General features: G+C 38.1%; 1 protein-coding gene across 1 annotated transcript in view; it reads left to right on the top strand.

The window, feature by feature from the left end:
- Positions 1 to 14,265, top strand: part of ABCC4 (ATP binding cassette subfamily C member 4) — a 159,795-nt gene that overhangs the window by 116,231 nt on the left and 29,299 nt on the right. Inside the window, exons 24-28 of the mRNA XM_055701915.1 lie at positions 645 to 745; positions 2,910 to 3,101; positions 7,426 to 7,581; positions 11,564 to 11,653; positions 12,122 to 12,294. Coding sequence (XP_055557890.1) covers positions 645 to 745; positions 2,910 to 3,101; positions 7,426 to 7,581; positions 11,564 to 11,653; positions 12,122 to 12,294 — 712 coding nt within the window. The remainder of the gene's footprint in view (positions 1 to 644; positions 746 to 2,909; positions 3,102 to 7,425; positions 7,582 to 11,563; positions 11,654 to 12,121; positions 12,295 to 14,265) is intronic.

The raw sequence follows: 14,265 nt of genomic DNA, 5'->3' as shown, positions 1-14,265 counted from the left end.
CTGGATAAGGAGTAGCTCTCTTGAAGTCAATAAAGCTACGCTAGGATAAAGTTCAAGTAAGACAGAGGACAATCATGCTTAATATTGGGGCAGACAATTCATTTGTTTTGTGAGAGGTAGACCCACTGAACACAATAAATACTTATATAAACAGGGGAATAAATATTCTGTCCTGTTATTTTATCTGATCACTTACAAGAGTACAGAGTTGATGTAAATGTTCTTAACTTACTTCAGAATCATTTAATGCTAATTTTTTGCTTAGGTTTAGGGGCTGATTTAATTCCCTTAGAAAAAAAATGAAAAGTTGCTAATACTCTGCCAGACAGGGATGACCCTAACAAGCTATGTAAATATGGTCTTGAGACTGAAATTCAGTTTTTAGATAAAATGCCAGGCCAAGGAGAAGTGGTATTATCTTTTCAAATATACAGACAATTTCTAAAACTTAGCAAAAAAAATGCAGTAAGTAGCTATTCTGCCTGGAGCTACTTGTTGCAGAGGTGGCAGGTACAGTGTAACCAAACAGAATTCTGGCTGTGATACTCCCATCACGTAAGTAACCTCATGAAAGTTAAGTTAACTAGGACTTTGTGTAATTACCAGTGTACCTATTTGTTTCTCTTTTTTTCTTGGTTCTGCAGCTTTGAACGCAGGGCAGGTTGGTTTGGCGCTATCCTATGCAATCACCCTCATGGGAACATTCCAGTGGGGTGTTAGACAAAGTGCTGAAGTTGAAAACCTGGTAATGTTTATTTCTTCCTTTTCACCTCTCGGTTCCGTTTCATGGTTATGACATGAGGTCTTAATTAACTTAGGACATTAATACCTTAGCAAGTGATTGGGGCACCACTTAACAGTCCATAAAGAAAAATCGCTCCTTCTAGGGTGTAGTTTGTCTGACTGATCTTGACTGTCCATTCAGATGGATTGTGCACAGTGACTGTCCCTCTCCATTCATAGTAAGGGAGGCTTTACAATCTCCCTTTACAGCAGAAAGGAGACTGTCTAGTTACAATGCAATTGCATTACAACTTGCTAAAATCCCAGCAAATGAATCCCTCTCTGTAAGTAAGTTTTTTAACTGGTGTGTGTGTGTGTTAATTTATTATTTATTATTGTATTTTTAAATTTTATTTATATCCCACATTGCATTTTTAAGGTCCTGTTAGTTTGTTGTAAAAGCTTCTATCTTCTTAATTTGTTAGAAGTTAAAAAATGTTTGGAAGTATTTGTTTATATTCAGCTGAGAGGATTGTGTGGTTTCCAAAATATGTAAAGTAAAACGCCTTCCACCAATTTACAATATTTACTAGTATGTTCCAGTGTTTGCCTATTCACTTTCTTCAGTTACTATATAAGAAAAAAGACTATAAAAAGGACATACTGAACATAAACCTGGGGGGTTTGTATTGTGTTGACACCTGAAAGTTACTTGTAATTATGATTTGCTAGGCATAGCCATAGCCTAGGTAATAGAAAATTTGTAGAAGTTACAAAGCCATGTTTAATAACAGATAAAATTAATAATAGTGTTCAGTTTGTATTTTTTTGTCTAGCACATTGCTTCTTCAGACCATTTGTCAGACATGAATAAACTAGTAGTGACAGACTTTGTTGAGAAGTGTGAACAAAGCTTTCAGGTTTTTTCATACCAGCTGGGAAGTTTTGGAAGCGTCAGGTCTGTGGGGCTCTCTTATGTAGCAAGTTACGCTCTTGGAGGCTGTGATTCAGAATACTTTGGAGGAGAAAGGCTTGCCATTCACTAAGCTGGCTTTGAGGTGGAATGCTGATCATTTTGTGGAGCTATGATTAGCGTCAACTTCTTTGACAGGTGGACATCCACCAAATATCCCTTGTTATTAAAGACTGACTACATTTTGGGGAGGCAAGAACATTTCCTTTCTATCCTGCTCCATTATTCCTTCCTTATGTGTTTGCTTTTGTCCTTGGAGCTTATTTTGTAATGTGGGAAGGGTAGGTGGCAGTGAGGTCAGAGAACTTGCTGCCAGGCGACCTCTGCCCTTAAAGGCACTCCAGGCAACATATGCCTACTGGATACCTTTATGATGTTTTCTTTTCAGAATCCATCTGTGAGTGGATACCATTAAATACTGTTAATTGTGTTGAGAAGATGTATGGGTGAGGATGCACACCAGAGCCTAAAACAGAACTTTTATTTTTTGCCTAAGGGGAAAAAAGTGTCTAGATAGCTCATCTTCAGTTTCTTCTCCTTTCCGTAAGATCAGAGGCATCACAAAATATTGCCATTTCTTTCCTATTTGGCATAAATTACATAGGAAAACAAGTTTTACTGCATACAAGTCACTAATAATATGGTGACCACTGTCTTGAATTGTGGGGTTGCTTGTGACAAACGTATTTGAAAGACTTACGGAGGGTGAACACAGTTGTAATGATGAGGACAAGAAAAGGGACGATGAAGCTGGTAGCTTGATGCTAGTACCTATCGTGTGTCTGCCTGTAGCTCGTATGGCAGTTTAATTTCTAGCTTTGTCTTCCCAACACAGAATGAAATGATGAAATGGTGTCATCATAGCCAAGATTGACAGACAATTCTCATAGCTTCTATTTCTTACTAATTATGCATGACTTAGATTTGTAATTAATCCCACTGATTAGAAATTAATGTTTAGGTATGGATTTATGCATAATGATAGATCTGGGTCTGTAGTAGGACATGAGATGCAGTTTTTCAGTTGTATAAAGTAAGTGTAGGATGGTACCAAATCCTCTTACCTGTGCTTAAAAGAAAAGTTCTGGAATAATATGCATTGAATCTTTATAGTAAAGATACACACACACACACACATTCATATGCATGTAGTATTTGCAATATATGCAGTAAGCTGAAGTTTACATATATATGTCTTCTGTCCTCCCCTTAGATGATATCAGTAGAAAGAGTAATGGAATACACAGAACTTGAAAAAGAAGCTCCTTGGGAGACCAACAAGCATCCACCACCTGAATGGCCAAGCCAAGGAATGATTGCGTTTGAAAATGTTAACTTCACTTACAGTCTAGATGGACCTTTGGTGTTAAGACATTTGTCTGTTTTAATTAAACCAAAAGAAAAGGTATGTATACGGCTGTCTTTGGCCATTCACAGAAAGATGCTACAAGAAGCTGTATGATAAAAATACATTATAAAATATGTGGATGTTAGAAAATTAGTAAGTGTTCTTTTAAAAAATAAGTCTTAGTCATATTTATTAACAGAAGTTGGAGCCTGTTTATTTCTTGTAAATGCATCATAAATGCATCTGGGAACATGACGTTTCTGTCTGTGAAAATAAAGGGTTAAATGTATTCAGTAGTTTTCTGATAAAATTTGGGTTCTGTTAGAAAGTTGCAGACATTCAAAATACCGGCTAAGCCCAAAATGTTTGTTCAAGTCCAAATGCAGTGGAAGTGCGTTAGGAAATCAGGGATTCAATAGAGGGAACATAAACGGAATGAAGGTTGTCAACAAACAAGGTGAGCAGAGACAATTAAAGATAAGGAATGTGCATGCTCCTGCACAGAGCCTGAAATGGAAGAGAGAAGAAAGAAATACAAATCAGTTGCATAACTTTAGAATTGTGATTTTATTTCGGTTCCTTTCGGCTACCAATCCAATTAACTGTTGCCATTAATTAGATTGGTAGCCAAAAGAAACATAGAAATAAAACTCTTCCTCCTCTGCTAATTTGACTCTTCCTCCCCAATTTTGACTCTATCCCAGCTGAAAGAGTGCTGCAGGGAAGGTCTCCCCCACAGACAAAATTAAATTAGAGCCCTGCAGTGTTAATTTGTGCTTTGCTACATTTCAAATGCACATGTACTTTTTTGATTAGGATATCTTCCCTAGGAGGCTAGTTCAACTCTCTACAGTCATTGGCCTGGCCTCATTTGTAACATGCTTTTCCATTCAGTCCCAAACCTGTTTCATTCCTCAAGTGGACCTTTTTAATAACATGCATGTTACAAGAATTCAACCCAACTTTGCTGCGTGGAGATGAGTTCATGGAATTAGGTATGGGTGGATTAAAAATGGTGTTTAAGAAGGAGAGCAAAAGGGATGTTTATATGCTCTCTACTTTTCTTGCCTATGGGCCATCTCTCTAGCTGTTACATATTACTGCAATGTAATAGCAGACAAGACGACTTACATTTCTTAGTGAGAGACTGAAATAAAATAAAATTTAAAAAAAAAACGGAAGCAAGAGATATTAGCAATGTATGACTCAACCCTTGATGGGTGCAGGAGGGAGAGGGATGACTGGGGGTATTTGTTTTTGCTGAGTGATTATGCTGTGGTTGTGTCATCCTGAAGTGAATTTGTCTGCCTTGAAACTATTGCCAAGAACTTGTGTTTATTTTCTATGATGTTCTGCACAATACTGCAGTAGACTGCCACTGTGTAAAAGAAATCTCCCAAGCATCTGTGTTCCTTATATTGGTTTTAATTATGGAGAAGAGTCTCTTCGGAAGCACGTTTCCAAATCTGCTAGGGATTCTGCCCGTGCAGCTGTCAGTGAGACCTCTTCTGCCTGTTGAGACCCCTGGGTCATACAGATAGATTTCTGGTGGCTGCAGTGCCACTGGCAGGATGAATGAGTTTAAACTTCTGCCGTGCTTGAAGGTTTTCTTGTAGCCCCCGCAGTGCCCAATTTGGGAAGCTGTAGGTAGAGTAGGAATGGGGGAGGTGATTACTAGCAGATCACTCATGCATTAGGGTCTCTTTTGATCTGCTTGTCTCAGCATTCGGTATTTCCCTACAGTCAAAGCAGGCTAGGAAGGACCCTCTTTGACCATCTTTGCTAACCTAGGGTAGTCTACCGGAGACAGACCGGAGGGCGCTTGTGTAAGGAGCTCTGCCAGCAGCTGGCTGTGATTGACCTCTTCAGCTACTGTAGCTGCAGCAGCAGCAGGTTAGCATGTTCCGCCTTGGGTTTTAAACACCACTGTCTTTGTTTTAGGGTGCTTGTGAATGCTTATTGACTAATATATTGTTAAATGCACCTTGTCCAGACAGATCCTAAATCTGAGGATATGGCTACATGAAAAAGTTAGAAGGGTAAGGGTCTAGATTTACGGTATGGCAGCTGTTCACGTAAATACTCTCACAGCACTGCACGAAAGGGAGGTTGCCTGAGGGATAACAAAGACACGAGCAGTTTCAGTGGAGTAGCTGACATGCTGTAAATCTCGCTCTCATTTTTTGTGCAGCTCTGCTTTGAAGTACGGGTGACGCTTGAGTAACGATGAGCCCAGTGTAATGGGTATACTCCTATGTATGCATATGGCTTACATTGGGCAACAAAATCCTGGCCGTGTGATTCCTGCTAGGTGGCTGGGACTTCCATTTGCAGGCTGTTGCTGTACTTGCTCTGGCTGTGAACATGGGCCTCTGAAGAATACAGTGTATTAAAAAAAAATACTATGTGCATACTGAGAGCTGTTTCAAATTCATGTCAATTTTCAGCAGCCTGTAGTCAATTGGACCAAAAATACAAATAGATTCCTTTAAATACTGAAGAGCATAGTCCTTTCATTTGATGCCAGACTGAAAGTGGGATTTTGACAATATGCAGAGCAGCTGCATTTTTATTTTAAGTATCAATGTATTTTTTATATTTTTTTCTTTATATCCTTAATACAATACTTTATATCACTGACATTTACAGAGAAACAATTGAACTTTTATTTTCACAACTCTGGGTGTCTGTGTTCACCATTCAGCATTTTCCTTCTGAGCTGTAGTGTGTCTGTTCAGAACTATTTTTCCATTGTTTCACTGATATCGTTTAGATTACTAGACATTTTATCATTTATTGCAACAGATTTGCTTATATTAGGCTGTGTCTTTAAGAATAAGCACTGTATAAATGTTAATTAGTTTATATACAATAGTGCAATAATGAATTGTTGGATTAAATTGTTGAATCGGAAAATAGAAGTACAAAACACCTTTTAGATTGTGCAGCCTGGGTTGCTCACTGCAGTATACTTTTTTAGTGTTTTGTGTATTTTTGATTAAATGTGGACACTGCTGCTTTGTCTGAGCTTAGTGTCTTTGACTATTAGAGAGTTTCTTCTTACTCTTCAATGTGGTTTCCTGTGTTTAATTTCATTCCAGCAGTCATTACTGCATACATCTGAGTCTCAGGCAGTGGGTAATTGCCCTCTGGTGTCTGTACGTATACTCATGAAGATTTTCATGTTTCTTCCCTTCTGCACCCCAATCACTTCACGAGGCTATATTGTACATGTTTAATCCTCATAAATCCTTCCTCATCCAATCAGTATCTCCAACCCATATTAATTTTATGTTTCACTTCTCTGAACTCTTTCCAGCGTGTTGATTTCTTTCTGGAAAGGTAGTGATTCAAACTGAGTGCAGGAAATAACAAAACCTGCCAGATCAGATCTGTGTAGATGGTTACACCCATCACCTTCTCCGATACAATTGATTACTGTGTATTGTTTTCTCTAAGAATCCTTTACCTGAAGACAATATTTTAAAATGTTTGTTCTTCAAGTAGTATTTAATCACCACTAATTATATGTCTCATTTATTAATGGGCCGACTTTCTCCTGAGTGTTGGTTTCATATGAAATATTTGTAGGTCTTAACCCCTTGTCAATTAAGTTAGCAAACCCATATTTTCTGTTGTCTCTGCGTCTTTTTTTCTGAAATCATTTTTTTTTTCACATTGTGTACAGCTTCTGATTTTTCTTTGGGAGTATACAGAAGCCTGAATCACTATGATCTTATTATTCACTGTTTCTTCTGTTTGGAAGGGAATCACAACTTGCTCACATGGCCTTGTAGTTTCAATACTTGTGTCCTCTGTGCTGAAGCTGTCTGAAGCATGAATACTGGTCACAATCCTGCTAGTTTTGGTTTTAGAGTTTGAGTACTTTAAAGTACTTTACCTTAACCATACTAACCAAAATCAGTCTCAGTTATTTAAGTTGGGAAGACAGCGAATATGTTGTTCTCAAAGTGCTTTATGGGAGTCCTTTTTTGGGTGGAGAAGTAGATGCATGCCTGAAATGATTTGCCTAACATCACCCAGCAAACCAGGTTTAGTATAAAAATTAGCAGCCTTGAATCACATAACTCTATACACCGTGCCACTTTATTTTGTTTACACAATGAAACACCACACATTAAGGGAAAATCTTCCACCTTTGAACATGATCAAAGAAATTTTTGTGTATCCAAATGTCACCTGAATCCAAACTAACTGGGGAGGGAGGTTTCTTCCTCTTGGAAAAATGTTAATTATAAAGAAGTTTTATTTGGTCCTTGTTCTACTATAAATCCTGTGATGTTGTAAAACTGTTGCTTGACAAAATAATTTATTCTGAAAAGTTCATAGTTTAATTGTACAAGCTTGGCTTGCTCTGTAGGTTGGAATAGTGGGAAGAACTGGAGCTGGGAAAAGCTCTCTGATAGCAGCCCTCTTTCGCTTGGCGGAACCCGAAGGAAGGATTTGGATTGATAAATACTTGACATCAGAGCTAGGACTCCATGACTTGCGGAAGAAAATTTCAATTATACCTCAGGTAAGAGAGTGACTTGGTCTGCTATAAACATTGTCAATATAATGCTGTAGTATTTAAAATGCCTTGTTGGTATATATTCCCCCTGCACCCCTGTATGCAGTAGACTTAGAAACTTTAGCAAAGCGTTATTCTTACTTGAGTAAGGTCTTTACTATTTTAAGGTAAGCATAGTCAGCTTTGGGGACCGGAGCAATTTCTTCCTAGTTTTGTTCCCCATCTGATTTTCTGGAATACTTGTGAGTAGGTGTTAGCAGTATGCTGTCCTCCTGTAGTCTGGGAAAGAACAGATCTGACAGGAATATAGCAGTCTTCAAAAGTCCTCTGAAGTCACTTGATCCTTTGCAGAAATTCCTACCTGATGCATTACATGAAGCTTCCTTAGTAAGGGACTTTGAGGGACCATTTTCACACCCCTGTACAAACCGACTGAGGCTAGACCTGTAAAGAGTAAATGTGCTAACTAGAAGTGAGCCACTGGCCTTTCCACTATTTAGAAATGGTTGGACAGGAGGAGACCAAGGGAACAGACAAAAGAGTGGGTCATTATGGCTCATAAACAAAAATTTGATGAGTTTTAGAAGCTGAATGTGGGAAAGGCTGCAATACAGGAAAAAAACTAAGGCAGTTTTGGGAATAGTCTCATCTCTGGTGCTGGAGCCGAAGAAGGGAAGTTCGCAGAAGTCCGGTAGGTCATAGGTCTTCTCTTCTACGGTCTTACTTTCAAATGAGACATTGAATCAGAGAAGTGTTAGGTATGAGCTCAAAACTTCTGAAGGCAGAGCCTATGCAGGTTACCACGTTTCATTGAGAGCTCTGATACTTTCTGTGATCATTTGTTTTCCACTGGAGCAGGAGGAAGAGGGAAAAGTTCATATGCCACAAGTGCAAAGTCAGGTTTCTGGAAAATAATTTGTCTGGAATGTTCTAGCAGGTAGATGGAACAGTAGGCTGGAAACTATAGGAATTTGTTTGCCATGTTTAGCATTAATTCTCAGATCTCTGTATTTTATTACAAAAACTGTATTTAGAGTCCTTATATCATCTTGTATCTGAAGGTTTGCTAGCCTCTTGGCAGGATGGCACTTAGAGCGTATTACTTTCTTATAATTGAGAATCTGATAAAAATAGTAATGAACAGTTGTTCTAAGCCTCTCTTGATTACCTGCTCCCCCCGCCCCCCCCCCCCCAGAACAGAAGTCAGAGAAAAGAAGCAGCTATGCTATTATTAAAAAAAAAAAAAGTTACTCCCCCGTCAGCTGGGTTGTTGCCTGATGCAGGATGTCTTTTGTTTCTGCATACTGAAGGCTTTGTTGTTGCATAGTGGAGATACTCACTGGAACTAGTCATCTTTTGTATGTAAAGAAGACTACATGGATTTAAGTTCCACTTTTTTTCTTTGTGTGCAGCATTCTTTTCTCCTGAAAGCAGATGATCATCAGTTCATTCAAGTCTAGTTTTTTGAAAGCCTTACCCATAGCTATTGCAGGTGATATCTACGTTTGGAAGAATTCAACCCAGCTGAATAAAATAAGAGTACAGAGACAGAAAAACTGCTGGTCAAATATAGTTTCTACATGTTGAGCGATGCAGATGCTCAAAGTTCACTGCTTTTAATTATATGGGGGGGTTCATACAATGGTGTATTGACATGGTTGTAAAATTATTTTAATCCAGTTGAATTCTGTGACATTTATTAAGTTTATATGATAGAGTTTTCATCATGGTCCCAAAGGGTTTTAAGTGTCCAAAGGCTAGCAGGTAGCATTTCTTTTCCACATAAGGGATGACTTGTTTCCACTAAAAATGTGAAAAACTATGAAGTGGTGGCAGTAAGAACAGGATGAGGGTTTGGAATAAGGTTTATACTGTAATTAACCGAGTGATAGGCATTGTCTTGTACTGTGTTAATAGTAATGTCAATAATAGAGACAGTAATATAACATTAGTTACTTTGCAGCAAATATTTTCATTGTTATGTGGGAAGTTAAGAAACCAGAGGGAGAGATGCTTATTAAAATTATAGCATAGAACATGCTAAACAGAACCATTCCTAGAGAGTGATGAGGCAAGAATGAAGTTTTCTTATATGTGAGTTTAAATACCTGCCTGGTGAAATAAAAATGTGCTTAGGCTTCTAATTGCTTGCTTGGATGGAGCTGTGTGAAGGTTGTGTTTGTAAATCTTTTCTATGCAAATGTTGTCTGCCTCCCTGACTGCAAGCATTTTTACAACAATTATTTACAGGTTTGTCTTATTACTTTCCTCTCATAAACCAGACTATTTTAAATAATAATCTGTGTCAGAAATGATAATTAAAAAATATCCTTATCTTCTGTTGCAGTACGTGTCTGTAGTTAGGACTTTTATAATAGTTACGAACACTTTATATATTCAGCCTCTTATTTTGCCAACCTATAAAAATGGATTGAAAAGGAAAATAAACGTAACAATACCTTCAAAACACACCAAAACGTGTATTAAAATATGTATTGTTAAACAAATTACTTTCTAGGTGGTTTTGAAAGAAAAATGTTCTTTAACCTGTTACTGTTTTTTAACTGCTTTTGTTCATTCAGCAGGTTTTTAGTAACATGTTGCCAATACAGCAGATAGTTTCAAATAATTGGCATGTTATGTCAAGAAACGCATACATTCTTTTACATTGCTTGTGGCACGTTCTGTCTTTGTTAATCCTTTTATACCACTTAGAGTAGTTCAGAAATGAAGGCACATAAAAGGTGAAGGTCTAAATTCTGTTCTGATTTGCTGCAGCCCTTTGGAGCTGGGCATCACTAGGGTTAGATGGGGCATAAGTCACGGCAGAGGTTAATCTCAGAGTAAGCTGAAGTTATCTGATGCGAGTTAGACTTTATTTCCTAGGGGAGAAAAAAAGAAAACGTTCTGCATAAGATTTCTCCAATTTAAAGAAGACTGGCAACATCATGTATGGTCTCCATTTGTGATTAGCACTGTTACAGCTTTTGACTTGTTGTTGTTGTCTTTATGTGTGGTATTAAGAGGAGTAAGCCCTAAAGTCGTGTCAGTGCATGACTCTCAGGTCTGGCAGTTCACATTAGTGAGTACTGATCTGTTGCTTAAGGAGTTGTGGACTAAAAGTAGTCTTCCCACTTCTCAAACACTACATTTTCCAGTGAAAATTGATTTATGCCAATTTGATTAATGATCTGTTATTGGTCTGACTGGGAACTGAAGTAGAACAAAACTTGCTTCGACGACAGGTAAACCCACACTGGTACCTAGATGGGAGAAGGTACTGATTTGACTCCCTGGTGTATTTTGAGTTAGAGTTTTGCCCAGCAGTGCTCCAGTTGTAAGTTTGCGTTGATGCTGTGGCAGTATAGATTCACTTCTATGTTTGTAGGTTTAAACATTGTGTTGAAATGGTGAAAATTGTTCCTCTTAAGCTCTGGTGGTGAAATTACAAGCTCCTACGGTATGAAATGGGGAGAAAAAACAACAATCAAACAGAGAAGGAAAACCAGAAAGGCATTGTGTGCTCTTTGATTTTCTCTGGTTTATGTACTTCAAAAACACATTTTCAAAACTGTCCAAACGTAATTTAGGAGTGTGAGCTCATTGGAAGTGGTAGTTGCTGGTTTTCATTAACAATACCAGGAGTATAGCAGTGATTTCATTTAAGTGTATATATATAGCTTGTGGCATCAAAACAGTGGCATGTAAATGCCCGTTCGAGTACTGACATAACTGTGTACAGCAATTTGCAAACAGACCTGTCCTGTTTAGTAAATTATCTTCATACAGACTGGATGAACACTTGCCTTTCCTGCCCCCCCTTTCAGTATGCAATTGTGAAATACTCCTTTGCATTTCATAAAAGGTAGCTTGTTGTTGGATATTTCTGTGCTATTGTTGATATAGGTTAGTTCTGATTATTATTAAATTACCTATGGCAATATAAAACCTGTGTTTATAATGGAATGCTAATTTTACTGGGTTTTAGGAGCCTGTTTTATTCACTGGAACTATGAGGAAAAACTTGGATCCTTTCAATGAATACACCGATGAAGAGCTGTGGAATGTCTTGGAAGAGGTGACTTACTAAATCTAATAACGTTCATCTGGTATTTACAACCCAAATAACACTTTAGTGCTGGTGTGCATTGGCTTTTAGATGTTTTTCATCAGCTTTGATAAGGACATAGCTGTTGAAAAAAGAGGACTGTTGTGTGCATGCTTTTATATGTGTGTTTGTGCATGTGTGTGTAGACATATATTTTTATATAAGTCTTTTATGAAAAAATTACCCTTTGGGATGATGCTTTGGTTACATTTTGATTCGTATCTTAGTTTTAATGAACATTAATAGATTCTTAACAATGTGCTTTAATGTTTTTAGAATTCTAATAACTGACACACTGTGTAATCCGACTTGGCACTTACTCATTTTGTGTCAGAATATAAAAGGTAAACCTTGCATACTTATTGTTGTGTCATCAGACACACAATAGCTGATTTGAAAGAGAGTTACTCATCCTACAATATGTTGACATGTCAACAGGTGCAACTGAAGGAGGTTGTGGAAGATCTGCCTAATAAAATGGAGACGCAGCTGGCAGAATCTGGGTCTAATTTTAGTGTTGGTCAGAGACAGCTGGTGTGTCTTGCCAGAGCGGTTCTAAAAAAAAATCGGATCCTTATCATTGATGAAGCAACAGCAAATGTGGACCCAAGGTAAAAACAAAACCTGTCATATTAAGATGAGATGTTTTTTCTTCTAATATGATCATCTGTACTGTAGAGATGAACTTAAATACTTTGTATTTCTTGTAGTTTGTATTGCTATTTTATGTTTTTAATGATAGCAACGTAATTGTCTATTCAAAATGGGGTGGTTGAGCTTTGGCTACAGAGCAGATGATATAAACTAAACGCTGAAAATATCCCTAATTTCAGTGCATTCCATAGAGCAGGGAAATTAATATTCAAAGTTTATTTGTCCTGCAGCCATAGACAAGAAGACAAGAACCTCCTTGGAAATGCACATAGTAACGTCAGAATAGCCATGACACAAGTTGAGATCTGTTGATTTCTGGAAGAAAAGTCTCTTGGAAATAATTAATTAATTACTTAATTATGTGCCCCACTAAAAGCCCCAAAACTAGAAAGGTGAAAAATGGCTAGAAGCAAAACCGGATACTCCTGGTTATGAGATGCTATCCCTTCAGATGGCTCAGATGTCGGTGTAATAAGTTACAGATAAAATAGGGTGGGTGGGAAGGTAAGCTGTCCTAAACACCACAGGAATTGCAAAACGTATTTGGAGATGTTTGAAGCTGCAGGAGGGACTCTTTATCATTCATTATTTTGTCTTGTATAACTCAGGCCAGCAGAACTTTCCTGAATTCATTCCTGTTTGAACTAGAGCGTACTTCTAGAAGAACATCCAACCTCAATAGAAAAAAAAAAATTCAATGACAACCCTTGTTAAATTGTTCCAATAGCTAAGTACCCCCACTGTTAATTTTTGAAACATTTGAAACGCTGGTGGAAATATTTTGGAAACAATACTGCAAACGTACTGCATCAATTAGTCTGGGCTGAATATATAGTTCCAACAAACTATGGCTTGAGGGAGAACTCGAAGTCCAAAGAGGACAATAACACAGCAAGTCCCTCAAACAGATGCATTAAGGATTTTGTATGTCATCTGGGCGTGACTCATTTTTATAACATCTTCTTGGGGGAGAAGTGGTGCCACTAGGGTAGCTTTGCAGTTCAGCTGACAGTGTATTTCTAAAACCTTTAGAGAAGTGGATTCCTTTCCCAGAGGTTCTCTTTTTTTTCTTTTTTTTTCTTTTTTTCTTTTTTCTTTTCTTTTTTGGCTATTAGTTTATTTTTGGCTGAGCTCTGATAGATTAACTGTGATTAATCATAGCTGTGGAAATTTAATACCATCTTACTCATCCTCCCTATTTTGGCATCTCGCATGTGTGTGTTCTCAACTTGCACTATCCATTTAATTGATCTTGATTAATGTGTGCTGCAATATATATTATAATAAGGTAAATGTTTGTTTGTATCAACTCAAGGCATAACAATACAAATAATAACTTGGAACTTCTTCTTTGAATTCAACAGTCATTATTGCCTTTTCCTTAATGTGTTGCTATAACTAGAGCCAAGTATTTTTCAGCTGTGCAATCTGATAGGACACTCATCAGGAAATGCTGATGTGGGTTGCTTAACTGAGCAGTTAGGGAGGCATTTTTGGCATGTAAGGAAAGCCTCCTCCTCTTCTGAAGCACAACCCCCATACCTGGCACCCTTGTCTAGCCTGGTGGCAAGCACACCTCGTATCAAGCACCTGGGATAGGAAACCATGGGGAGCTGCCGCCAGCTCTGGAGATGTTATTACTTTTTTTTGTTTTCTGGCTCTTGATCTCTTTGCCTCAACCACTGCTGCAACTGTGTCCCTTCTCCAGTTCAACCTGGAAGCAAATATGAGAAGGCAGGGTTTGGGGATGAGAGGGGGAGAGAGAGGAATGAGGTGGTATGAGGCAGTGGATGTGACAGCAAGGTGAGAGGTGTGCGGTGTACCTTCCTCAGGGCTGAAGGACTCCCCACTGTGTTTCTCCATCTCAGCTAGGCCATTCTTGTCTGCTACTGAGCGAAGCTGAGCAAAGGAGTGAAAGGAAGGAATGG

The sequence above is a fragment of the Falco cherrug genome, chromosome 2, assembly GCF_023634085.1.
Source record: "Falco cherrug isolate bFalChe1 chromosome 2, bFalChe1.pri, whole genome shotgun sequence".
NCBI lineage: Eukaryota > Metazoa > Chordata > Aves > Falconiformes > Falconidae > Falco > Falco cherrug.
Note: the sequence above shows the minus strand (reverse complement) of the source record. Positions and strands in the feature narration are given on the sequence as shown.